This window comes from Scardinius erythrophthalmus, assembly GCF_964197995.2.
Source record: "Scardinius erythrophthalmus genome assembly, chromosome: 20".
NCBI classification, from domain to species: domain Eukaryota; kingdom Metazoa; phylum Chordata; class Actinopteri; order Cypriniformes; family Leuciscidae; genus Scardinius; species Scardinius erythrophthalmus.
In genome coordinates, this window is record NC_138240.1 from 5,862,007 (window position 1) to 5,887,522 (window position 25,516).

Genomic DNA, 25,516 nt, shown 5'->3' on the forward strand with positions numbered 1-25,516 from the left:
TCTTTTCACAATTCTCTTTTCCAATTTCGATACCACAGCTGAAACTACTAGGCTAACTAATATAAATGAAAAGAATTATTAAAGACAAGTAAACAGTCTGTAATAAAATAAGAACAAATAATCAAATTACATGCAATACAATAGCAAATACAATAAAACAAATGAAATAATTAGTGCTTTTTTAGGTAGGTCCAACAGTAGATTTCAGGTGCAGAAATGTATTAATCAAATATAAAATAACTTGCGTAGTCTTGTATAAATAACTTATATCCTTATCAAAGTTACAAAAGTTATTCAGTCAGTTCCCTTTTGCATCATCTTGCGCTAGAATATTTAAATGGGCAAGGCTTAAACTTTCGAGAAGATGCAGCGTTGTTTATGTTTGTTCATGTTTATATTTTCACAACATTGCATTGTAAGAATTCATAAAAATGTTACCGGCCAACTGCCGCTTGACATTTTCATGTAATCGCCAAGACCGAATTTTAGGCCCTGCGTGTACGTCACAAGCACATGTGCACTTTGGTCAGAGAATAGTTTAGTATTAGTAGAATAGTTTTCAAATGCGTGTTTATTGCTATTAAAATCTGCATAAAGCACATATTTTACTACAATTATGGTTTCTGCAATTATGAGCTTAATCACATCAATTTGATAAATTTAAATAAAATAAATTACAGTATTGCCTAAATCTCATTATATTCACATTATGAGGGTGCATATAAACATAATTGTTGATGTCACAGAAAACGTGTTTATAATGTAGTCTTGAGAACTTTTTTTTTACTAATTGCAAATAAAAAGGGGGTGGGGGGGTTACTACTTGGAAACTGGTAATTATGGTGATTTTAACAGGACATGAGCACAGGGTATAATACCTTAGCCCTGTGGTGTTTATAATAAAATTTTAACATTTGGACCACATAATGGGCGACTCAATATTCCAATGGTCAAACGCTGAATCAAACTCAATACAGTATCCCAACTTTTCAGGGTACATTCGTTCGTTTGTTCCTTAAAAACTTTTAACTCCTGTGGGGACAGACCCCACACACAACAAGGAGGGGAGAGGCGAGTGCTGTAAATATTTGATGGAGCCCCTTTAAAAATGTGCTACAGATCCATGCATATGTGCATTTACTCGCTGTAGATTGTTGGCAGTGCCAGGGCACTCCTCTTTTGAGCCATTTATAATTTAAAGTAAACTAAATGTTTAATGTTTGCAGTACAGAAAGTTTAGAATCAGACATTTTAAAGTAGGGAGCTTTATCTTTGTCAAATGTCCAAGATGGTCTGAAAGTATAAACACATAATTAAAAATAAAAAAATGTTGGTTCACTGGTCCAATCTGTGGGGAAAAAAGGTAACAACTTGGCACTATACATATAGATTTCATTGTTGTCTCCTATTTATAATTTTCTTTTTTTGAAAGTTGTATTTATAGCTCTGTCCAATACCTAGTGAGCTTGCTGTCTACTACCTAGATAGACTATCTTCTAAGGCAGCATCCTAACTAAAATGTAAACTCAAAAGAGATTCAACTCACAATTGATTCCAATGTTGGCTGACTTAGCATTTTGCTAACAATGTCATACTCTGAAAACATATAGCACACACATAATGGGGAATATAATCAGTTGAAATTGTTTTGTATTTTTGGTATGTAATGTTATAAAAGTAGATTTATTTATGTTTTCTTGACTAATATGCTGATTTGCTGCTCTTGAAACATTTCTTTTTATCAATGTTGAAAACAGTTAAATGCTGCATAATATTTTTATGGAAACTACTTTTTTCAGTATTCGAAGTTCAAAAGTATGGCATTTAATTGAAGTAGAAATCTTTTGTAACATTATAAATGTCTTTACTGTCACTTTTGAAAAGTATTAAGTTCTATTAATTGCTGACCCCAAACCTTTGAACGATAGTGAACTTCCATACATTCTGTAATTAAATGTTACATAAAATGGATGATGTCTAACTTTTGTGAATTGTTTACCTTGTAGATTCTCTGTCCGTGAATGCAGGTATTAATGGATGACATTCTGCTAAATAGCCTGTATGTTAGCATGCTTATCTCTAGTGTAGAGTAGTTGTTCAGTTACTCTCTATAGATTGTGAATGTCATTTGTGCTGATATTGCTGCTAACTAATAATTGCCTTGCAATAGCTAGTTGTTGATCATAATAGCAGTTACCTTATCTGGAATCTGCTATTTAGCAGTAACTATGACTGGGTGGTATATCGATACATTTTGAAACAAGGTATAGGAGGAGACAATACCATTTATATCGATATACTTTGATGTGAACGCTTCTGAAAAATAACTTGTTAACATATAGATTAAAGTGGCTTGTCCACCTATCAGATGCGTGTGCTGCTCATAATTTGTATTTCACGGTTATATCATTATCTGTACTTGTACAAAATGCATTAGAGTTTTTCATTTTGCATCTCGTCTCATCCTGATAGTGAGCGAGTATGCCTAAAACTACCGAGTTAAGTTTGCCATTATCTAGCTAACCTGTAGCGCTTAGTGATTTATGCTCTTAAAATATTCTTCTTTTTGCATCATGTATGTATTTGCAGGTCTGGAGGAGCTGGTGTTGTCTGAGATCAGTTCCCCGAGCCGTACGCAGCAGACGGGTGACAGCAGTAGCATTTCCTCCTTCAGCTACAGAGAGATCATGAAAGACGGCGCATCAGCTCCCAGCACCAATAAGGTAGAGCCGCCCACTGGGGGCCAACGACCCATGCTAATACGGTCGCCACAGTTGATGCTTCCTTTTCTCCAGCTCCCAGGAGCTTTTCTGTTCATTGCATTTCTGCCCTCCCAAAGCTACTAACAAACACCCGAACAGTGTAAATTCCATAAATATACCGTGCCTGTGAATAAACAGGAGAAAATAATGGTTGTCGTGACATGCTGGACTATCTTGAGGGATGTGAGTGTGGTTTAGTGTGGAAAAACAGAAACTTGCAGCATGCAACTCGTCCCTCACCATTTGTGCTATACAGACATGAATGATGGCTTATTCTTAAGTCATCCAATTGACTTTCAAATGAATTTAGCAAAGAACAACATGTCAAGACTCCTGTTTTATACCATCAGTTTGAAACATAATGCATATCAGTCATGTCTGAAATGTGTTTAAGGAGAATTGTCATCTTTCTTTAGTAAGACACCATCCTTTTTTAAACCAGAGGGAAAATAAGACTCATGGGATGAAAATAGTACACACAGGGGACGGCGAGAGTCTCCTGGACGAGCCGACCTTCATTTGTTTGGATCATTTCCAGCTCCTTGAAATGCCCTGAAACAAACTGAGGGACAGAATAAAACTGCCACTCGATCGAGGCTGGTGGAATTCCTTCCTGTGACTTTCATGTGACATTGAATGGCACTGTGTTAAATTACAGTCTTTCTCTAAAAAAAATAACAACCTGAAATTGAAGAGAGAACTCTTCCGCGTCTCCTTTTACTTGAACGGTATTCTCGTAAACACAGTCGTTTGTGTCTTAAGTGAATGTAAACAGTTGAGAAATCGGATGTGTATCATCATATTGGACCCGTGCATTAGGTCATGAAGCGACAGCAATCTGTCATTGTTAATCAAACAACAAAACACAGCTGTAACAAAGATTAATCTATATTTAATTTATACAGTGAACACTACTGTTATTTTACATGTGATTACATTTCTGTCGCTAAATACTGTTAGACCTTACTTTGTTATATTGTATTTATCTATGCCGGTAATTTGTGTATTTGTTCTTATTTTATTAATGACTGTTCACTTGTCTTTAATAATGTTTAATTATTAAAAGCTAGATGTTTTGCTGTGGTATTGAAGTACTTAAAGTAGGCTTTAAGTAATAATTGAAAAGCAAAGCCCCCCCCCCCCCTTTTTCTTTTTGCTGATCCGAAAAATCTCTGTGAGTTTAGTGATCCGTTGCACCATTAAAAAATATAGTTTTAGTTTTAATTAACAGTAACAAGTGACTTTCTGTCTTCTTTGGAACATATAACAGGACATTTTGGAAATACAGTGTTTTTGTCAATACAATAAGCATGGTTTTGGACTTGTATGGACAACAACAGTTGAAAACATTCTCAAAACATTGTCTTTTCAGCAGCAGGGCTTAAAAATGACAAAAATAAATCGGTTCTCTCTGAGCAGTATCAGTATTTTCACGTTTCTGTGAATTCATTCCCTCTGTAACATTACCGTTCTGAAAATAGTTTGATTAGGAAAAAAAAGATACTGGTTAATAACTTTTTTTAATCTTTTTTTTTTTTTGCCTATACGTTATACAAGAGCTTGAATAGAACTTCATACTAAGCGCTTGTGACTATACCTCGTAACTCCTGTGGATCCTCAAACTGTCGGCAAAAACTCAGCTACACCCACCTCAATTGTGAGTGAAGCGCTGCACATATTTTGGAGACTGTCTCTGCTTGTTTGTAGTGCCAGGGTAAATAAGGAACTGGTTCTTTCAATAAGTATTGTGTTTCCTTTACTTAACACAATGTTTGTAATGGCTAATGTTTTATGTATTCGAGGAGCAGAGAAGAGTGTCTTAGTCTAGTATTTGCTGTCTTTTTGCCAAATGTTTTAAACGACAGGAAAAACCGAGTGCCCGCATAGCTACGATAAACTATGTAACCTGTAAGTTGATGAAAACTTAATGCGACGCACTTACTGTCTATAATGTGACCGTTTTAATGACTGACAAAAGACAAATCTACGTCATTCTCTGGTGAAAATCCTCATATCTGTCTGAGCCCTGTCTGTAAGTTTTAGAGATGTTTTGGTAAAGTTTTGTTTATCTTTCCACAGTCCAACACCAGCAGCCCTCAGTCCCAGCGACCTGCTGACCTTTCAGACGACGAGGTCAGTGAGCTCTTCCAGAGACTCGCTGAGGTCCAGCAGGAGAAGTGGATGCTGGAGGAGAAGGTATGACGTTTTAACCAATCATTACAGTCTCATGTTACTAGGAAAAGTTTAACTCGCGTGGCACAGTGCAGATTTGCAGTCCTGCACCTAGCCTTCACTCAGACAGTTCTGCTGTGTGCTCCACGGGGGGCTTTAAGTGCTGAATTGTGTCTTTGGATCATGAAATATGCATGCAGGTATTGATGTTTTCACATTTGAATCGATCGGTCTTGGTTAGCAACTGTTGGAATGGAAATATGTAGTTAGGGCTTTGACAAGTTACATCACCCTTTCTACAAAGAGACACTGTAAGCTCAAACATGTCAGTGCCAGTCATATTGAACATGTTATTTCATAAATCATTTGGATTTTACAATATGCCTTATAGGATTTTTTTTTTTTTTTACTTGTGTACATTTTTTGCACAACTGGAGTTTTATCATTTTCTGTCTATTAAAATTATGCTAACACATTGATGGTTTAAGTACATGTATTTTATATTGATAAATCTGTTTGATACATGCTTAAATGTATGTTTGATACATTTAGATTAATATTAAATTAATTTAAAATAATTATAAATGTATTAATGTAATTAATAATTAATTAGTTTTTCAAACATTGACATCAAACAAAACAACAAAGAATTGCATTACCTTTCAAAAGTTTGAAATCTTTTATTCTGCAATGATGCATTAAATTAATCAAAAGTGACAGTAAATGCTTTTTTTGTAATATTGTTACAGAAAAATTTATTTCAAATATACTTTCTGTTTATCAAAACGATTCAGTTGTGATAATATTTCTGGTTTTGCTTTATTTCTATTCAAATAAATGCAGTCTTTGTGAGCATAAGAGACTTCTTTCAAAAAAACAAAAAATCTGACTGATCCAAAACTTTTCAACCATAGTGTTTAATGTTTGGTTTGAATTGGGGACGCATAATCTTAATTTAATTATTGTAAACTGCTATATTGTTAAAATAATATGCTTTTTCGATTTGTGAAATAAATTGATACTTAAATTGAATAAAATGATTAAATTTCATATGATACTGACTAAATTTAAAGAGCATTTTCTAAATCTAAAACCAAATACGGTATGAAAACAAACCCTAGCTGGCGGTGATCACAGTGTCCAGAACTGTCTGCTTTCGGATCAGGTTTATCACACCTTTGTGTGGTTGTGGTGTCTGGCAGTTTATTGCAGATCTTATCTTTGTTCTCTCGGTTCAGGTTAAACACTTGGAGGTCAGCTGTGCCTCGATGGCCGATGACATCTGTAAAAAGAGTGCCATTATTGAGATGTACGTCATGGACAGCCGAAGAGGTAAGCGTCTCTCTGTCTCTCTTTGTCATTGTTCACAGCCTCAGACGTGTTTGTTTTCTGAAAGCACATGATGTGAAGGTTTACAGATGAGGTCAGGTGATAGCTGATGTCGATAATGCTTTTATTCCAAGGAAAACTGACAGCTGAAGAGTATCAAACATTTGGCTGTCACTTAAATAAAAGGCAATGATTTAGACTGATACAGAGAAATTGCATAATTTTCATTTTTGTATGTTTTGTTCTATTTTTATCTCCGCACTCCTACTTGCATAATCTCCTGCTAAATGTTTTATTGGTTCTCTTTATAACGCTACTATTTTGGTTCCACTGTACACTTCTCAGTATTCTTGAAAAAGCACTTTGCAGCTGAAAATAGTCACAGCCAATAAATGTCTTTTTGTAGGGGATGTATGAATGCAGACGTGTTTTATTCCTATGATGGATTGGAATTAAACAATCCCTTTTTGTTATCTTTCTGTCTTTACTTTGTTAAATTAACAAACATCGACTCAGAACAAATCGAGTCCCTTTCTGTCTAGTTGCAGTAGTATTTGCTTTGCTGATTTATAAAATCATTTGGTGAGAATATTGCTGGGGTTCATTTGTATTCATGATTAATCAATAGCTAATTGTATTCTGGCAATTGAATTTGACAGTGCTAAATGTAATAGCAAAATGAATCTGTACTGGAGTATAGTTCACCACAAAAGTACCTGGATCCAGTACAAGATCTATCGACAACAGTCACCACAGACAGTAACTTCCTGTTAAGTTTGCTTGATTTTAACATTGTTTTATGAGTGTTAATGCCACCAATGTTGTTTAGTATTATTTATTTACAGGGTTTGAAGTGAACCTTTTAACCAGCCAATTTGGGTACCAATTAAGTTAAGTCACTAATTAAGTTCACAGTAGCCAGTTAGAACTTCTACTATCCGAAACAAAAATATCAGAAATTAACCAGATTATCAAAGTCACAGGCTAGTTTTAAATATATTTATTATTAAATCTGATTCTGAATTATTGTATTGCTTTCAGCTTTACAACAGTCAATCACTGTTTGCAGATACATTTCAAATAAAATAGGGGGGGGGGGGGTGATGGCTTAAATATTTATTTAAGCCATCACAAAAACAAACCAGTTAGTGAAAAATGCACAATACACAAAACTCCTTGGGTGAAGTCCATACTGACATATATTTGTCCTAAATCGTTGTATTTTAATGGAAAACTATGGGTGACACTGTGGTTTGGTATGATTTTGAACAGCTTGAGTCATAGTTGGGCACTGCCAGTGTGCGTACGGTCATAGAAAACAATGTTTTTGAATTTTAAAGATATGGTGCCGCGCTGCACGGCGTTTCTCTCAGTATGCGACTTAATGCATTTTTTTTCTTATGTTTGATGCTTTTTTTAGGGGAAGGGCTCTGACATCGATGCCATAGCAAAGTTAGAACTTAATTTATGAATCATAACCCGCCAAATTGGCTAGTGTGTTGATGTGTGTTATCCGCCACAGGGGATTTTCTGTGGTAATCATTATTATGCTACAAATGCTGTCAGTAGCTTAACTTTGAACTTGTATTGAACCCTGAATTTTCCATTAAATTTGTCATTATATAGTAGATATATTGCTTAGAAAGTTGTCTATAAACTCTTACTCTTTCTATGAACTCTCTAGCACTCTTTCTTGGTGAAATTCAAGTAACAGTCACTTTTCCAGTGAACTGAACACGCTCCTGACACATAATGACCCGTTTTTAGAATTTGGAACCAGTCAAATAGCTTTTGACAGCTTGGTTTGCTTGTGTGCTGGAAAGCAGTCAAATTCAATAATATCGGCAGGTCTTGTCTCATAGAAGTTTGGTCTAAAGTTCTGGATTTTAACCCTCAAACTAGTCTTGTAAAAAAAACATATCAGTCTCCTGTGAAAATAGCATTGGTACTTTTCAAACTGCCATAGCCCAGGCTTAGTTTGCACACAAAAACTTTAGATTTATATAAAAGTTAGACTGTTTTATAATTTAGGTGTAAACACCTTTTTTTTTCTTTTTTTTTTCTAAAATTTAACAATAAAGTTCAATTCTTTAACATTGCATATTAAGGTATATAACAATGAACAATACTTACAGAATTCATTAATCTTAATTTTATTCTATATATATATAAATTAACATTGGCCAATCTGTTATGAGCAAACATGAATTAGCCTTCTGCACTACTTGTTTGTCAAGGTGTCTTGTAGTGTCATGTGACCGATTTCCACCTTCTTTATGACCCTTTTGATTAAAATGGATTGTTGCAATGACATTTTATTGAATAACCTGTGTAGTTTGTACTGTCTTTCAGCAGGACGAGCAACGTAGCTGAATACTGAATTGGAGTGAAATGGGTGGGCCGTATGTTAATGAGCTGAAGATTGTGACATTATAGCCATTAAGATTTTTGAACTAGACAGGCAGAATCTTAATTGAGCTTAATTGTCCATCTCTGTTTCTGATTATAAACATACATAAAAAGTGTATACAGAAAGGCTGCATTTAATTATTTAGACTGATTTATCATTTCAAACTTTTTTTTGCTCCTTTTTAAGCAAGGCTTCTCTTGTGTTTCCTTGAGGACATAGCGGAGGTGGTAATGTTGCATCTTCCTGTCTTTCCCCCCATGTGTTCTCCTGTTTTAATTTCATGACTGACTGATTTAACATTTAATGGCAGACCAGATCCCATTAAGGCTGGTGTTGTCTAATTGTAAATACTGTGCTATAAAAGTTTAAGATCTCTGGGTGTCAGGAGAGTTAAAAAAAAGGCTTCTTTATGTAAAGGCTTTTTTTGCCCATTGCAGAGAGCCATATAGTGGTGAGGTTTGACAAGAACATGTGGTAACAATGTTTTTAGTATCAAAATCAATCCAAACTGGGAAAGAATATGATGTATGTGGCCATATCCCAGTTATACTATTCATATGAGGTCCAATGTTATCTGTGGCAGTAAGTCTTGTGTTTAACCATATCCATCTGGTTCAGGCCAGGATAGTCTTTATGAATGGCATTGGAAACGATCCTTAATCTCTTACAATAATTGAGGCTAGACATGGGGAGATGTAAAAATGGGAAGGTGGAGAATTCATAGAAAAATTGGAGACTTCATAGAAAAATGAAGAAAGGATGCAAAAGTTAGCAGTGCTAGATGAGAGCTGACATTAGCAGGATGTAAATGATTCAGAATGCCGACATGCCTCAGTGAGCCCAACACTCATCCTCAATAATGCAGCAGAAAGACTAAGCACCCCTCTTGTCTCCTCTCCTCTGTCCTCTCTCCCCTCCCTTTTACTTTATACTTACACCAGTGCGGCTCCCCATAAATTCATGCCAGTGATATAACAAATGAAACAGTGCGACATTTTATCTCATAAGTAGCCTTCTGAATCAGTAGCGTTTTCCGTTGTTACTAATATGTTGAGGAAATGGCAAGTCAGGAAGTGTCTCAGATAAGCCAGACGTATGCCATTTTGGGGGTATTGTTGACCCTTCTCTTGCCAGAACTTTCTGAAATATTCTCCCCTTCAAGAGAGGGATTGCATAGAAGATTCTGCAGATTGTAAAAGGCACAACAGTTTTCCCAAGCGTTTGGCCTGAGACATTGCGCAAATCAGTCGCACAATCATGGATCCGCCTCTGCGGTGTTTCAGGGGACATGCTTCCAGTAATATAATCCTAAAATCATTCCTTATTCGTTAAGACAAATGCTAAAAATGTCAACTGTTACGTAGCGGTAGGCAATAATATATGAATGTTCATAGGTAGAACTCTGCATGTTAGGATGGTTTATATGCGCAGCCTCCAGTAATCAGCCATTCAGCAACATGCCGCAGTCATGTGTGCACACCCTTCGCTCCGCCTAAGTGCTGCTGGAAGAAGTCAGCTGGGGTGAGGTGCTGCTGCAGTCTGGAAACCCTCTGCCTGCCTACTTGTACCTTGTTTTAGGCCTCTACTGAAGCGTGAAGTAAGCTAACCTTTCAGTGTACTCTGGCCTCTTACTGCTGCATCATTTAAGGGAGAAACTATCCTTATCGTGTGCCCTATAGCTCCAGAACCCACCATGATAATGGGAGTAAATGTGAGTCACAGCAGAATTATTTTTCTTCCCTCTACAAGCAAATTTGGTGCACTTTAGAGCAAATTACACCACTGGGAGCAGGTGCTAATGGACACTCTGCTTACAGAGGTTACGAGAACAAATATGCGAAAAACATCATTGATATACACACAGATTCCTTCGAAAGAAGGTATCACATCTGTAACTGGGAATAACATATGGCTGCAAATAGGAAGGAACCTTGTTGTCGAGATGAAATAGCCTGTTCGCCCCCTGGCAGAGGTTTCAGTTAAGTGCTGTGTCTCCAGTGAGAGATGGCTGAGAGGTTGCAGCCGCCTTGCAGGATCTGCCAGTTTGACTGATTCAGGACTGCTGACTCCTGCACTGGCCTGAGGAGATTCCCAATGAGGCTTGCAAAGAAGTGGCAACCATTTCAGTGAGGTTCAATTGGATGGTAATTGTATATGTTTGCTGTTATCTTGAAACTAGCGTTGGTGCTTTGAGGCTTAAAGAGTACATTCTTCATGACTCCTCTGTATCATCACTATCTTCATGCAGTAAGGGCTTTTCACTCTAAATTCACCAAAATTCAGAGTTGAAGAATTGGCTCCCTTCAATTCACAAGTTTGAATTAGAATTAAATTGATCACACCAGAAATAACAGTATTTAAAATAAGTTTATATAATTTAGAAGTTCAGTTGATTTTAATTCTACTTCCATACATTTAAAATTGCAATTCTGCATCCTGATTGCTACCTAAATTAAAAATTCAAGTCACAGGTAATGAATTGGAATTAAAAAGACATTCATAATGGTGCACAACCCTGTCAAGTCCCACTTCATTTTCTGCAAGTAGTGACCTTAGCACTGTTCTGACGCAGTCCAGTGTTCGGGGATCCCCGAGTCGTGAGTCAGGAACATCTGTGTGCCTTTAGTGTACCTTCCATCCCGCATCGTCATTTGCTTTCGTAACTTGGCTTCTTAGGTTCACATTCTCTGCTGGTCCTACAGTAGAACCCCGTCTGTGAGAGCACCTGGCACCCAGTGGCGTAACTTTGTTTTAAAAAGTGGGTGGGACAGGTGGGGTGGGGGTTGCTAATACAATGCTAAATCAGATATATGTACAATAACAGTACGATGTCCAGCAATCGATTTAAATTGTAGGCTACATGGGGTTTAGTTTGTCGTTTAATGAGATGTAGCCTAATATAATTTATAATAATATATAATGGTCCAGTGGTAGAACTTTCGCCAAGCGTGTCAGAGGTTATGGGTTCTAATCTGCACTTGTATAGTTTTTTTTTTTCTCATCAAAACCGATTATGTTCATCAGTGGTTGTATATCAAGCAGGGACACGTTTGTGCGCATTATGTTTTGTGATTTCACCAGAAGGAATAGAGAGAATCCACAACGGATTGAAGCGCGCGTCCGAGTGAAGACAGTGCGGCGTGTGCGCGAGCCACACGAGAAAACACTGTATCCGCGCCACTGATCGCAGCGGCAACGAGCACTTTGATCACTTGATTTAAAAAACACATTTCAGCGCTAGATTGTCTCTTATTTAAAAAACAAACGAAATGAATGCTCTGCCAGTTAACTGGAGATGTTTTATTTATTTGTAGAATTGGTACATTCGTGCCGCGAGATGTTTTAAAAAGTGGTGGGGACAGTATCGACCCTGGTAAAAAGTGGTGGGGACATGTTCCACCCGTCCCACTCGCAAATTATGCCTATGCTGGCGCCATTCCACACCTTTGAAATCCATTGGCCCAATATTTTCCAGCCATTAGAACAGGGAGTCATCTTTGTAAATCTCCTTTGTTGATTTATCAAAGTGTCTTCATAGAGTGCTCGCCCTTGCGCCCCAGCAAATTAAAATAAATGCCACTAATCAATATGGCAGAAATATGGGTTACAGACAGTTGTGCAAGTCTATTTGCAATGTCATTAGCACAGACATTGATGTTGTCAGCGAAGGATTCACTCGTCTTGTTCCCCAAAGACTTGCATTAACTTTGGTGTGTGTTATTCATACTGGGAGGGAGTTACGCTGTGGTGAAAGAAGACTCTGCAACATCACAAGATGTGTTTTTCCCTACTGTAGATGTTAATAGAATTCTAATGAAGCAATGCATTGGTTGTAATGGGCTATTTGGTGCCATCTTAAGCAGGCAGTGGTTATTGTAAAAAGACAAGTTTGGAAAGAAAAGGTTCAGTACTGCAACATGGAATTGCAAACTTAATGCACTTTCCTTTCCATTATGGAGGTTTTTTTTTTTTTAACACTCTAGTTTTTTAAGGTACAAAGGCCTAAAATTAATTTGTGGCCATTTTTGTTTTATTTCAGTTAGTTTTGGAGTAGGGAGTTTTTTCCCACTTTTATTATTTTTTATTTTTATTTTTATTCAAAGATGTTTTCAATTAGTTTTTTGAAATTATACGTTTTCATTAACCGTAACACTGGACAATAGCAATACTGTATCCATTTGAATTGTCAAAGCTGCTAATTTTCACCCGGTATAGAATTAATTTTATGCTTCTGTTGTGAGCTGACAAGGTTAATTATCTCATAGTCCAGATAAAGAGCCAAGAGTGCGCTTCATTCATGGCCTTCAACGCCTAAAGCCATGCATTCAAAGGTTGAACTGGCCTCTGGGGGCTGAAGTTAACATCTCAATTAGCAAGAATGCATCATGTTCTGCTTCATTTTCGTGGCTCCAGGCTATAGCATTAGCTCAGTGTGACCAGGAATGCTTGTGTGCTGCACTAATGTTGAACACAAGCGAGGCTCTCCTGTTAGCCACACATATATGCTTCTCTTGCGCCAATCTAATAAGGTTAAAGAGGCGTGAGATTGCTAGTGCTTAGCTTGATATACTGTGATGTAACAATGCGTTAAGCTCCTCAACTAACTGTGTCATGGCCTATCATGAGAACAGGTCACGGTCGCTTGAGCAACGTAATGTTTTAAAAACCCAGGTTAAAGGGATAGTTCATCCAAAAATGAAAATTCTGTCATTAATTACTCACCTTCATGTCAATCCAAACCCATAATCTGTGGGCTTTCTGTACATGCATGTACATCACTAGATTAGTAAGTGTGTTAACTGATATTATTTAAATAGCTGCATTAAGTTCCTTAAATATTAAAATATTTTTTTTTATTCTATGTTAGTTGGAGTCATGAAAATGATATACATTTTTATGTTATTTCAGTTAACAAAGGTTTTCACTTGGGTATTTGCCTTTTCAGAGATTATATTGGAAACGGCATTTGAACACCCACAGGAAGTGACACATTTCCCATGTGCTCCATCATCAGACCACAGGTGTAAGAGGTTATTTGACAGCACCGTTTAGGGACACACTGCTGAGCTGACCTTGAATGTCTCCACTCACCCAGATGAAGTGAAAACCGAGAAAGAAGCTGCTCGATCGAACTTATTGCTTTTGCCCTTGACACGCAGAGGCTGGCCAGCTCGATTCCCTGTCCTCCCTCAGAGGAAAAACTCCACTAAACTATCTGACACTTCACTAGGAACCTGACAACATCTTAGTAGCCAGCCTTTAAGGAGGCTTTCCAACGGGCAGATAAGAGGCCTGCGGTATCTCAGCCTTTCCGCACACTCACCTCCATTAATCATCAATTAAGCAACATCTTTCATTTTTTAACACACCACCTTGTCCAGTTACAACCCCACACCGATGTCCCCTGCTTACGGTCATTTCCGTGGTTGTGTATTACTGTCATGAACCCTGTTGACAGACCAGGTCAGGCTGCCTTTAATTTGACTCCATCCTTACTGTCAGTCTCTCTACCTTAACTGGGGTTTGAATTTCTTAAACACTAGAATTCGTTCTCGGCGGCTCTCATGACTATGCAACGGTGTTTATTTGCCAACTTTAAGATGTGCGTGGCTTTTCGTCAAACCTGCGGATGATTGTACTCGAGGTGCTCGTAAATGTTGTGGCGTTTGAGCGAGAGCCGTTATAAATGCTTTCCTCCAAACGCAAGCACTCTGTATTCACTCAGCAGACACTAATGGCCCTCTGATAGATCATCTTTATTCATGCATTTTGAGGCATTACTGGTGGAAACATGGTTAAAAAGAACAAGCTGGGGTGATAGAATGTTTGCCATCTTTAAAAATGCTCCTTTTTTTTCCTCTCTCTCTCTCTCTCTCTCTCTCTCTCTCTCTCTCTCTCTCTCTCTCTCTCTCTCTCTCTCTCTCTCTCTCTCTCTCTCTCTCTCAGATGTATCAGGACTCCATGGAGTGGCCCATGGTGCTCAGGGTGAGCGTGGAGGTTTGAGTTCTGTGCTGAGGGACTTGGTAAAACCTGGAGATGAGAATCTGCGTGAGATGAACAAAAAGCTGCAGAACATGCTGGAAGAGCAACTGACAAAGAACATGCACCTACAGAAGGTAAATAGAGGGACGACCAGCCCTTTGGGATGGGAAAAACAAACTTTTACGATCAAGGTCAATTTAGGTTGGCTATAAAACCTTCTTTTGAAAGGCTATTATTAGGCCCACATGGAATCCATGCGCACAGACCTTCAAGAAATCTCAGTAGATATCAGCAGAATATGAACATCACAACAAAATGAACAATATTCTGCTCCTTTTGGTTTTTCTCATGATTGCAGTGCTTCCAAGCCAGCACTGTATTGTAATTTCTCTCTTTATTTTTGTTATCCTCTGCAATTAATTCAACCCCAACAACTTAAAATACAGCTTTTATTTTATTATTTTATTTGATTTATTTTATACAATTTATTATTATTATATATATTTTTTGTTTTATAGATATCATATTTCTTTTGAAATTTAAGGCTAAAGTTTAATACCTGTATTTTTGTCCCTACTTGGTATTTATAATTCTGGTAATCTACTATTATAAAAAGCAAATGCAAATTTGAATATTTGGCTCTAACACAGAACCATGTACACATTTTATCTTGTTTAAATTAATTCTGCAGAATTCTACTAATTCTACAAATCACTGTGGGAACTGCAAAAAAAATTGTGCAGATTTCAAGTGGATCTTATTAGGAATAGTCAAGTTTCTTAGCATAGCATTGATTAAAAAAGTGAAACATGCATTTAATTCTTCGTTGGGTGTAAAGAGCTAATCCGTGTTGAATTGAGGTGAACACCATGAGTTTTCCACTTGCTAGAGAAGAAGGTGGCTGCAGTCCCTCTGACAGTGTGATCGGCTGTATGTGTGTGTGTGTGTGTGTGTGTGTGTGTGTGTGTGTCTGTGTGTGTAAGTGGCTTCCTCTCATGCGGTCTTGAGACTCCACTGAGAGGTCTTATTCATCAGGAACCAGAGGGTGGGCGTGTTGTTAATGCTAAAATGTTTCTAGGAGCCGGAATAGAAAGTGCATGTCAGGCAGCCTGCAGGGTGATGCGTTTGATGGGATTACACCATCACACAGATTGACTAATGACAATTAACCTCTCACACCCCTCTTGATATTTCCAGAGCCGCACATCGTTAATGGGAGGTTTGTTCCTGTAGTGAAGCCATGTGTTGTTGTTGTTTTAATTGGATAAAATATAATAAAAAAAATATCTATAATATTATAGCTTATAATTTATACCAATGATGCAAAGCTGAATGTCCAGCATTATTACTCCAGTCTTCAGTGTCACATGATCTTTTAGCTGATTTGCTGCTCAAGAAACATTTTTTTTTATTATCAGTTGAAAACTGTTGTGCTGCTTAATATTTTTGTGGAAACCGTGATAGATTTTTTTCAGGATTCTTTGATTAATAAAACGTTCTAACATTATAACATTATAACCTTTTTTAACATTATAAATGTCCTCACTGTACCGCATCACAAAAAGTATTAAGCAGAACAACTGTTTTCAAGCATATTAGAATGATTTCTGAGGGATGATGTGACTGAAGACTGGAGTAATGATGCTGCTGTAATTTCAGCTTCGCAATCAAAGGAATGGATCATTTAAATAAAAAGCAGTTAAAATATATCTGTACCTTGAATGTGTTAAAATGTGTCTGTAGCTTTAATGCATTAATGCAGCATGGCTTTGGATAAAAGAATCTGCTAAAATACATACTGTAATGTGTGGTGTATATATAACAATATGCTTATTTTAGCTGTAAATTCAACCCAAAAATGTCTAGATTACATAAACATTTGGCAATGCCAATTTTTTGTATAATCCAGTGATTTGAATACTTTATTTTATTTGATTATCTTCCCTGTTTATATAGAACTGGATGGATGCAAACCAGAAGACTATTCATGTAAAATAAATAATTCTGGCATGAGTGTAAAAACAGTGGCTTCATGTTATATAAGTCTTGAGTTAAAAACAAAAGACTCTCAACAGTAATGCATTATAAATTTGATTGGATGAGCCACTTTCAGAGACGTCATATGCATACCTGCAACTTCACATCTGTTACATTCTTTATGAATGCACCAATATGTGATGCTTGGTACTCTGCTTTGTGAATGTGAATAAAATCCTTACTGAGGGGGCGTTTGAGCCGATGTGAGACCTGGAGACAGTCTGGATTTTGGCGGAGTACATCTTGTGTGTGTGTGTTGGTGCCCAGGGGGAGTTGTAGGTTACAAAAACACCCTGCCTTAACCTTGGCAGAGACAAACGATGCAAACTAAGACCAAGATGGAGTGATGATCCCTCTGCAAAGCTTGTCCATAACTAAAACAGGAAGGTTTGCTTTGCAGGAAACTTTCTAAATTGATTTGCAAACATCTTGAGAAGCATATGAAGGGTCAAGTCTGGTCAAGTTTAGTACTATAGTTATATTACCAATGTGACGCTTATAGTTCCAACTTTAAAATGGGTAAGCCACTTTTGAAGCTGAGGTAGAGTTGTTGTTTTATTTTATTATTATCATTACTAAATGTAATGGTATATCATACATTATTTTTTTTTTGTCATCTTCATCCTTTGGATTACATGCACTTATATGTGTGTAAGATGTGTACATTGTTCTAGAATGGTGTTCAAAACAGCAACACTGGAAAACGATCTTGCTGGCTGCTGCCGTAGTGAACGCCGATGATGCGTCGAGCTTGTTAACAGCCGATTAAGCGTTCAGTTTTCCTGCAGGCGAGATGAGAGAAATCTGGAGCTGCTTTAAAGCTGATGAGCTCAGTCTACAGCAGTTCAAGACATGGTCACAAACTTCCTGTTTTTCTCTCTGTCTCTGATGGTGCTCATCACTCCATCAAAACCCTTGTAAAGTGTGTTTTCAGTTTATATGACACTGATGCCACTTTAAAACTCAGACAAACAGCTTGAATATATGTCCCCTGATAGTTATAAAAGGCTGAATCACATGATGTCTGTCACATTTCACCCCAAAATAAAAAGTACAAAATTTTAACAAAGAAAATGTATATTTTTTTATTTAAACATTCAATTTATTTTAATATTACATTCTCACCACAACTATTTACCCAAATCCACCTGTTCATTTTTTATCGCATTTGGATTATGTAATATGCCATCAATGGAGAAGCCATAACTACAGACCAAAATGTCCGCTGTCTACGGTTGTGGACTCACGACATCTCTCTCTAATCCGGCGAGCAACTACCTCATGCATATTTACTGGCAGTTGGGGCCGTCATGCCAGAAACAAACAGCCCACTTAATATTTGATGGCTTTTTTGCTTTAGAGTGAGCACAAGGTGCATGCAACGCTGCCTCTGCTGTTGCGTGAGTGTGTGTTTGTGAAAGAATCATAGTGTAATACCATGTGAGATTGCAGCTGAACTCAGGCTTGACTGCCTAATGGGTCCTTCATGGCTTTTTTCTTTTTAAAATCCACATTTTCAGAGGGATATTATGGGTTGGGTGCAAGCTAATGTGTAAAGCCTAGCAGGAGGGCGCCACCGCAAATAAACATTAACAGTATGCAACTACCGCACATTTTTAATACTGTAACTGTGATCTTTATCGGAATCACATTTAAACACTCTGTTTGTTTTGCAGGATCTGGAAGTTTTGTCTCAGGAGATTGTGCGTTTGAGTAAAGACGGCACCCCTGCGGAAAACTCTAAAGCCACGGGCTAAAACTGGACATTATCCATCTGATGATTCTCCTCTTTCTCCTTCTCTCATCTCTTCACGGCTACCAGGAGGAAACTACATCTATCTCTTACAAAGTCCTCCAACAATCTCCTCAGATGTACTAGGAGCACAGAGGGTTGAAACAGATCAAGTCTATCTGTGATTTACATACTACTGAATGTAACGTAACACTTTATATGTTGTTTCTCTGTGACGGAAAAGAACTGGTGGACAAGTGGCCGTCAAGCAAACCCTGGCTGCTTGATATATCCGTGAACTGTGTGCTCGGGACAGTGGCATGGCCTCGGTGGTCCAAGCAGGACCGCTCTACCTTCCACTAATTCCCCCGTTCAGGAAAGCGTGTGTCCGATGTTGGCGTCCTCAAACTGTTATCACTGTTGTATTGCCTGTTTTGTATATTTGTTTTCTCTAAAGACACTTATTTTGTGCGTGAATGTGTGTATATGGGGCGTAGAACGGATCTTTTCATCTAAATTGTATTTATTTGTGCCAGAAAATCCAAATATCATCATGTCTACATCTTATGGTATGCTGCTCCTGTCTGAAAGGTTCACTATATCAAAAAATCCAGAAAGTTTTCCGGTGAGAATGAGATGGAGAGCGTGTGCTTAATTGCTGCGATAATTATCTGAGCATTTTTTTGTGGGGCTCCAAACATTCCCGTGAAGGAAAGCGGCTCCCTGGGCGACTCTCGTTAAGCAGCAATCTCTCCGCAGCTTAACGACTCAATTTGACACCTCTCTGTCTGTCTCAAAACTGACGGTGCTGTTGGGGAACGGACCAATTTCTCATAGTGCGCACTTGACTCCTGCTCGACTCCCATGAGACGCTAGCCGCCTGTTTTAGTGTAACAAAAGTTTCGCCCGTGTGTGTCTCTGCCCCTGTTGCGACATGATTTCGCTTTTATGCATTCCGCTTTTTGTGAACATTTTAAATTCTGACACACACGGAAGTGTTTTATTTGCAGAGCGTCGAGCTAATTTAATAATTTGATGTCAGTCTTCAGGCTCACTTATTTTTTTATTTTACTGTGTTACTGCTTGCACTGATTTTTCCAAACATAACCAGCTTACTACAGCTCTTATAAGGATATGCCATAATTAACGTAACCAAAAAAATGAAAATTCATTATTGAGTTGATTGAATATCAGCCTGATTTTCATTCATGTCAAATTAAATATGGCATCTACCCCACCTAAGGTCCATTCATCATTTTAGATAGAATGAATATTGACCAAACAACTATGAGATTATTATTTTAGTTTGTTCTGATTGCACAACAGCACATAGTAGATTGAATGTTTTAGTCACATGAGATTATGGATTCTGCGTCTACCTTATTCATCAACGGTTCTGTATTAATTTAGAGATATACGTTTGTATTTACCTGGCAAAATTATGTTTTATGGTTTGTGAGATATGAAGGATTACCATTCTATTTCAAGTCTTTGCATTGCTTTTAAGCTTTATCGCGACAACGGTTCGTTTCCATGTTCTTGGCACATGAGTGACGTTTGTGCATGGTGCGTTAAATGCCTGTTAAATCCCTCTCTCTGACTTCTAAAGGTAATCCTGACGGAATGCTTTTCCATATTGCATCCATTTTACCATGCAGAAGTAGAAGAACGATATTCTTCTTTTCTGCCATTGAGGAAACTGACGTACCAAACTTCACTTGGACCATTGTGCTCAAAAGATTGAAGGATGTTTGCCTTTAAAGCTCAGAGTTGTTTCAGTTTTTGCCTTTTTAAACTTCTAATCTAATATCTGCCAAACACGCTCTTCTTTAATTAAGATCATCAGTTAATCATCACTAATTACAAGCAAGATTCTATTATTGATGTCCATTCTCCCACTACGTCTCTATGGCTTAATATTTATTTATATGCATTGCATTGTCATGTTCAGACTTCCATAACTTGCAGTGATAATAAAGAATGGCTGGGGGAAAAAAACAGTGTCTGAGTGTCAAACTTCATATGGTTGGTTCAAAATGTACATTTTATTCATTTGACAGATGATTTTAATTGTATTTTTTTTTTTTTTTTTTTATCAGCACAGGTGTTCCCTGGGAATCAAACCAATGACCTTGACGTTGCTAGTGTCATGCTGTACCAGTTGAGCTAGAGGAACCACAAATCGTACATCACAAAGGTTTTTTTCTTTCTTGATGTTTAACTTAGTCACTAAAAAAGTCACTTAGTTAACTAAAAAAAAGTGCATTACATTTATTTAATAGTTTAAAATTCTGTCATCATTTACTCACTCTCATGTGGTTCCAAACCTGTATGACTTTCTTTCTTCTGTGGAACACAAAAGAAAATATATTAAAAAATTCATGCATTAACCATCATCAGGGTCCAAAACAACATTGGACCCCATTGACACCTTGAATGGACAATACAAATAAGACGTTAATAAGAAAAAAAGAAAGTCATGCAAGTTTGGAATAATAAAGGCTGGTTCCTCCCCAGGTCACTGGACTAAACACACAAGCAGTGTTTGTCTAATACACTCGTTAATCTCTCCTCTGAGCACAAGCAGTGTTTACCGCACTATCAATGATGCCTGTAAGAACTGTGCAAACAAATGACATGAATCATTGAGCAGCATTTAATTGGAGCCGTTCAAATACTTCAGTCATCTTCGTCTTTGTTACTGTTCAGTGAGTGTGGTCTCTAAACAACACTATATGCTGAAGGGCTCCACTGCTCTGCATTGGGTTTCATCCTTATAATGAACAAAGTCCCCCATTAAATAGACCATTTTGATCTTTTTGAGAAGACTTGAAAGGTTTTAAAATTTGATTTCAGTTTATTGTATTCTCACATTTATGGAGGTGGGGGTCACACCATTGCCATACCTGCCAATGGTTAGTGAATTGAGAATTTACTGGTCATAACTATTTATTAGCGGTCATGAAACTGTATTTTATGAAGCTTGTTCTGCATCAGAGTAAATTTTTTTTTTAAACATAATTACGATTTTGTTCTCATAATTGTGACTTTACTGTATCTCACAAAATGTGACTTTAATCTCAAAATAACCTTTATAATCAGTCTTCATTTGTATTTTACATTATTTCTTATAAAACATATTCCTTATTAAAATACAGAAAAAAGTCAGAATTTTTTCATGTGTATTTATAATATGTATTTAAAAAAAGTGTATATATATACACATAATTATTTTATTTATTTTTTGGAAAAATATTTCCATTTCAGTCAGACCAGCATTTTTCTGGTGCAAAAAAACAATGAGAATCTCAATGACAGCAATAAACTACATTTGAACAGATCAATTCAGACTAATAACCACCAATTAAAGATACCATGTTAATAACTGGCCTAAAACATATTAATATATCATTTTGTATGTGGCTACAAAACAAAAGATGCTATACCGTCATTTGCGCAGGAGCTTCAGTGAATCTGTTGTGAAACTGGTTCATTTTGAATAAACCGCTTCACATCAGGAAGTTCTTTAGCTTCCATGTTGTGCATTAAAGTCAATTAATGCACATCTAGCCTTGGATTATCCCTTACGAAATCAATATAAATACGGTATACCGGCCGCTCCCTCTGACAAAAACAGTAATCATGAACTCAATTATGAAGTGCTTTTTTTTATTTAATGGCACAAAAAGCGATGGAAGTCTTCCAGGTCACTGAAACTCACACTTATGTTTGACAATCACAGGTGCTAAACTGACCATTAGTGGACTGACTGATATCCAATCAATACCTAATAAAGAAGGGAATTATTCAGGACAGAAATATAGTAGAATAATGCACTTTGTGGTCACTAATTAATTTTACAAGTTGCTGATTTAAGGGGCTCTTCAGCATCTTAAGTGAAATGATTAAAGCATCGATTCGTAGTCAACATACCTACGCTACGTCTCAGGACACTACACTTACGTCATGGTTAAAGCTCTCCAGTGAGGTCCAACTTCTTGTATTTCAACATTTTGACTGGTTTATCACTACAGGTGACTGGCACTCCTTTCACATAATTGTTTTTGCCTCTGGTTATTGTTTGTGAGCATGTAGGGTCGTCTGGCCATAATTTCGAAGCCTTAGGAATATCGAAATCACTGTTGTAACTCTGCTGTCTGCCTTTGTGTCTTTTGCTGCAGTAATTTAGCCATGAACCCTTGTATTGACGTCGGAGTTGTAGAAATTGAATGCAGTTGATGGAAAGGGTAGGAGAATTACTCCTAAGGGTGTTGGAGAAAACATCCATTCTGAAATGCGTGATGCTTCCTTGATGCCTTTGGTAAGTGGTTTTCCAACAGTCACCAAAACACTTATTACTCACTACTTTAAGTCAGCATGTGCTTTGATTCACAATTAACTCTGTTAACTTTCCTAAAAAGTGTTCCTGATCTTACAAGATAATATTAAAAAAAATTTCAGGGCAACAATATGCAAGTGTTGTGCTAATCCCAGTTAGTCTAGCACAGTACATGTAGCAAGGTTTTATTTTTGTTATAAATAGATGTAGAATAGTAAGTCTTTGTGTAAATGGGTCAAGTGTTGACGGAAAAGATGCGTTAACAGCAGTTTCTTGAAAATGGCTAAAGATTCAGCATTTTTTGTTCCTCTTTGAGGCACCATTCACTTGCAGAACGCAAGCTTCCGGAGGGCACACAGGTCTGAAGTAATGAGTTTAGGTATAGGGGTGCAGAGCCAGTGGTTGTTCTGTAGCCAAACTTTGATGCAACTTTGATGAACTTTGAATTTGATGCAATTGGCAACCAGTGCAATTTGAGGAGAGGTGTCAAATGTGCTCTTCGTTAAAGACCACTCTTGCTGCAGCTTTCTGGATTTGTTGAAAAGGTTTGACAGTGCATGCTGGAAGGCTTTACAAGAGAGCTTTACAATAGTCCAGTCTGGATAGAACAAGAGCTTGGATAAGGAGTTGTTTAGCATGCTCCGATAGGAAGGACCTGCTCTTCCTAATGTTGTATAAGGCACATCTGCAGGACTGGGCAGTTCTAGCAATGTGGTCTGTGAAGTTCAACTGATCATCAATCAATACTCCAAGGTTCCTGGCTATCCTGGATGGAGTTATGGTTAACGAACCTAGCTGAATGGGGAAGTTGTGATGAAGTGTTGGGTTGGTTGAGACCACAAGCGGTTCTGTCTTCGCAAGGTTGAGTTGAAGATGGTGGTCCTTCATCCAGCAAGAAATGTCTGTCAGGCAAGCCGAGATGTGAGCAGAGTGAGAGGTAGAGTTGTGTGTCATCAGCATAGCAGTGATAGGACAAACCATGTTTCTGAATGACAGATTCTAGTGATGACATGTAGATTGAGAAGAGAAATGGTCCAAGCACTGAGCCCTGAGGCACCCGTTTAGTTATGGAACTAAAATGATTTGTGAATGCCATTTCATGTTTTCAGTTTGAGTGTCATGGGTTGATTTGGATAACTAACATGATCTTTTAAAGATTGGGTCTGTCCCAACACCCACATTTGCAGTCTTGGCCTGTTTAGATCATGTGCACGTGAGAGGAAGTAAGTTCTCAAGATTTCACAAGAAAAATGTCAACGCTTAGCAACCTTAACACATACCAAATCCTAAATCCACTAAAACATAAACCTACAGGTTTTTAAAGTCGTATTTGACACTAAGCATATCCCATCATTCATTATGTTACTTGTACTTGAATGCTTTGGCCAAATACCGGAAATGCATCATGTAAGTAGACAAGTGATTCGAGATCAAAGACTGCAAATGTGGCTATTATGACAGGCCTGTTCATTCCTAAATTTTTGGTTCACTCAGTTCTTATGTCTTCCTAAAAAAAAAAAACGATGCATGAGCCACTCTGCTGCCCCCATCAGCTCCGGAGCACACATGTGGTCAGGAGACATTACTGCATGCTGACTTGAGTTGATGTTCTTTGGAAAATGTTGGTTTGAGGTAAGTTTTCAATAAAAAGACCGTTGGTCATGTAATTTCAACATATCACCATACATGTATGCATAAATATGTTGCGTTTTCTAGGCCACTATTATTATTAAGAATCATTTAAATATTTTAATTTAAAAAGTACTTAATTTAAGTTTGAAATGTTTACACAGTTAGGTTAGCAACTTGTTCTATTTCACGCCGTTTGTATACTTTACCTTAATTGGTTATTCACATGTTATACATTTAGCATGCTTCGCTACCCTGGGTATGCCATGCTAGAAGCCTTTCAAAAGTGTAAAGCATTGCTTAACCCTGGCTTAAAAAATAGTTTTTAAGCCTGGGTTAAAGTTGTAAACCCAGAGTTAAGCTGTTTCAAGCATTCAAATTGAAAAGGACAAATTTGAAATGAACCTGTCAGAAATCTTTTTGCTTCACTCTCAAGTTTTTGTTTCTATATTTGCGTTTGAGGATATTGATCAGAGCATTCAATAGGTTCAGAAAGACTTGTACTGTTCTTCAGTGTTCCCAAAATATTTTGCCAGCACATTTCCATAGTTAGAAAGCAAACAGATCTCATTGCCTCCGTCCTCTGGAAAGGTTCTAGGTGTTGAATTGCTCTGATGTATTTAAAACCCTTATGATATGACCCTGGATTGTGACCCTGCACTGGGATGTTTTGATATCCTTGACAGATACACAAAGAAGAAATGTGCGCTGACTGAAGTAGGACAGACCATTAAACATTAACACAAAGGTGAGGTGTATGAAATATTGAATATGAGCATCACAAAGGGGCTAGTTAAATGAGTTGCGTAAATATTGTGAACCGCTGTGGACCTGTTATGCCGGTGTTCTGACGATTTGCTCCGATTAAGCACCTCCTTTCATTAACCATTGTTTGAAAAATATATATTTTCAGGCACTATTTTGTGCCCTTTTTGTGGAAAGTGCCGTGGTCCATTTTGTTTTGTAAATAAAACTCAACATGCTTTATTAGAGTATCCGTCCAGCAAATGATCATTGTGTTTGCTGGTGTTTTCACGCTGTTATAGGACGCATCTGTTTTCCCCAATGTTCAAAAGACACTTTGTGGACTCATTAAATTACTTTGCCTAAAAGACATAGTTGTG

The 25,516-nt window shown here is 37.4% G+C and overlaps 1 protein-coding gene across 4 annotated transcripts in view; it reads left to right on the forward strand.

The window, feature by feature from the left end:
* The window catches only part of gripap1 (GRIP1 associated protein 1), a 42,461-nt gene extending 22,046 nt beyond the window's left edge, over nucleotides 1-20,415 (forward strand). For 2 of the 4 annotated variants that reach the window (XM_081349886.1, XM_081349888.1), the window contains 6 exons: nucleotides 2,007-2,027; nucleotides 2,590-2,723; nucleotides 4,842-4,958; nucleotides 6,173-6,266; nucleotides 14,620-14,789; nucleotides 18,369-20,415. In XM_081349886.1, the coding sequence (XP_081206012.1) occupies nucleotides 2,007-2,027; nucleotides 2,590-2,723; nucleotides 4,842-4,958; nucleotides 6,173-6,266; nucleotides 14,620-14,789; nucleotides 18,369-18,449 (617 nt within the window). In that variant the 3' untranslated portion in view covers nucleotides 18,450-20,415. The remainder of the gene's footprint in view (nucleotides 1-2,006; nucleotides 2,028-2,589; nucleotides 2,724-4,841; nucleotides 4,959-6,172; nucleotides 6,267-14,619; nucleotides 14,790-18,368) is intronic. The other 2 variants (XM_081349887.1, XM_081349889.1) reach the window with 1 other exon arrangement.
* Nucleotides 20,416-25,516: the final 5,101 nt, after the last annotated feature.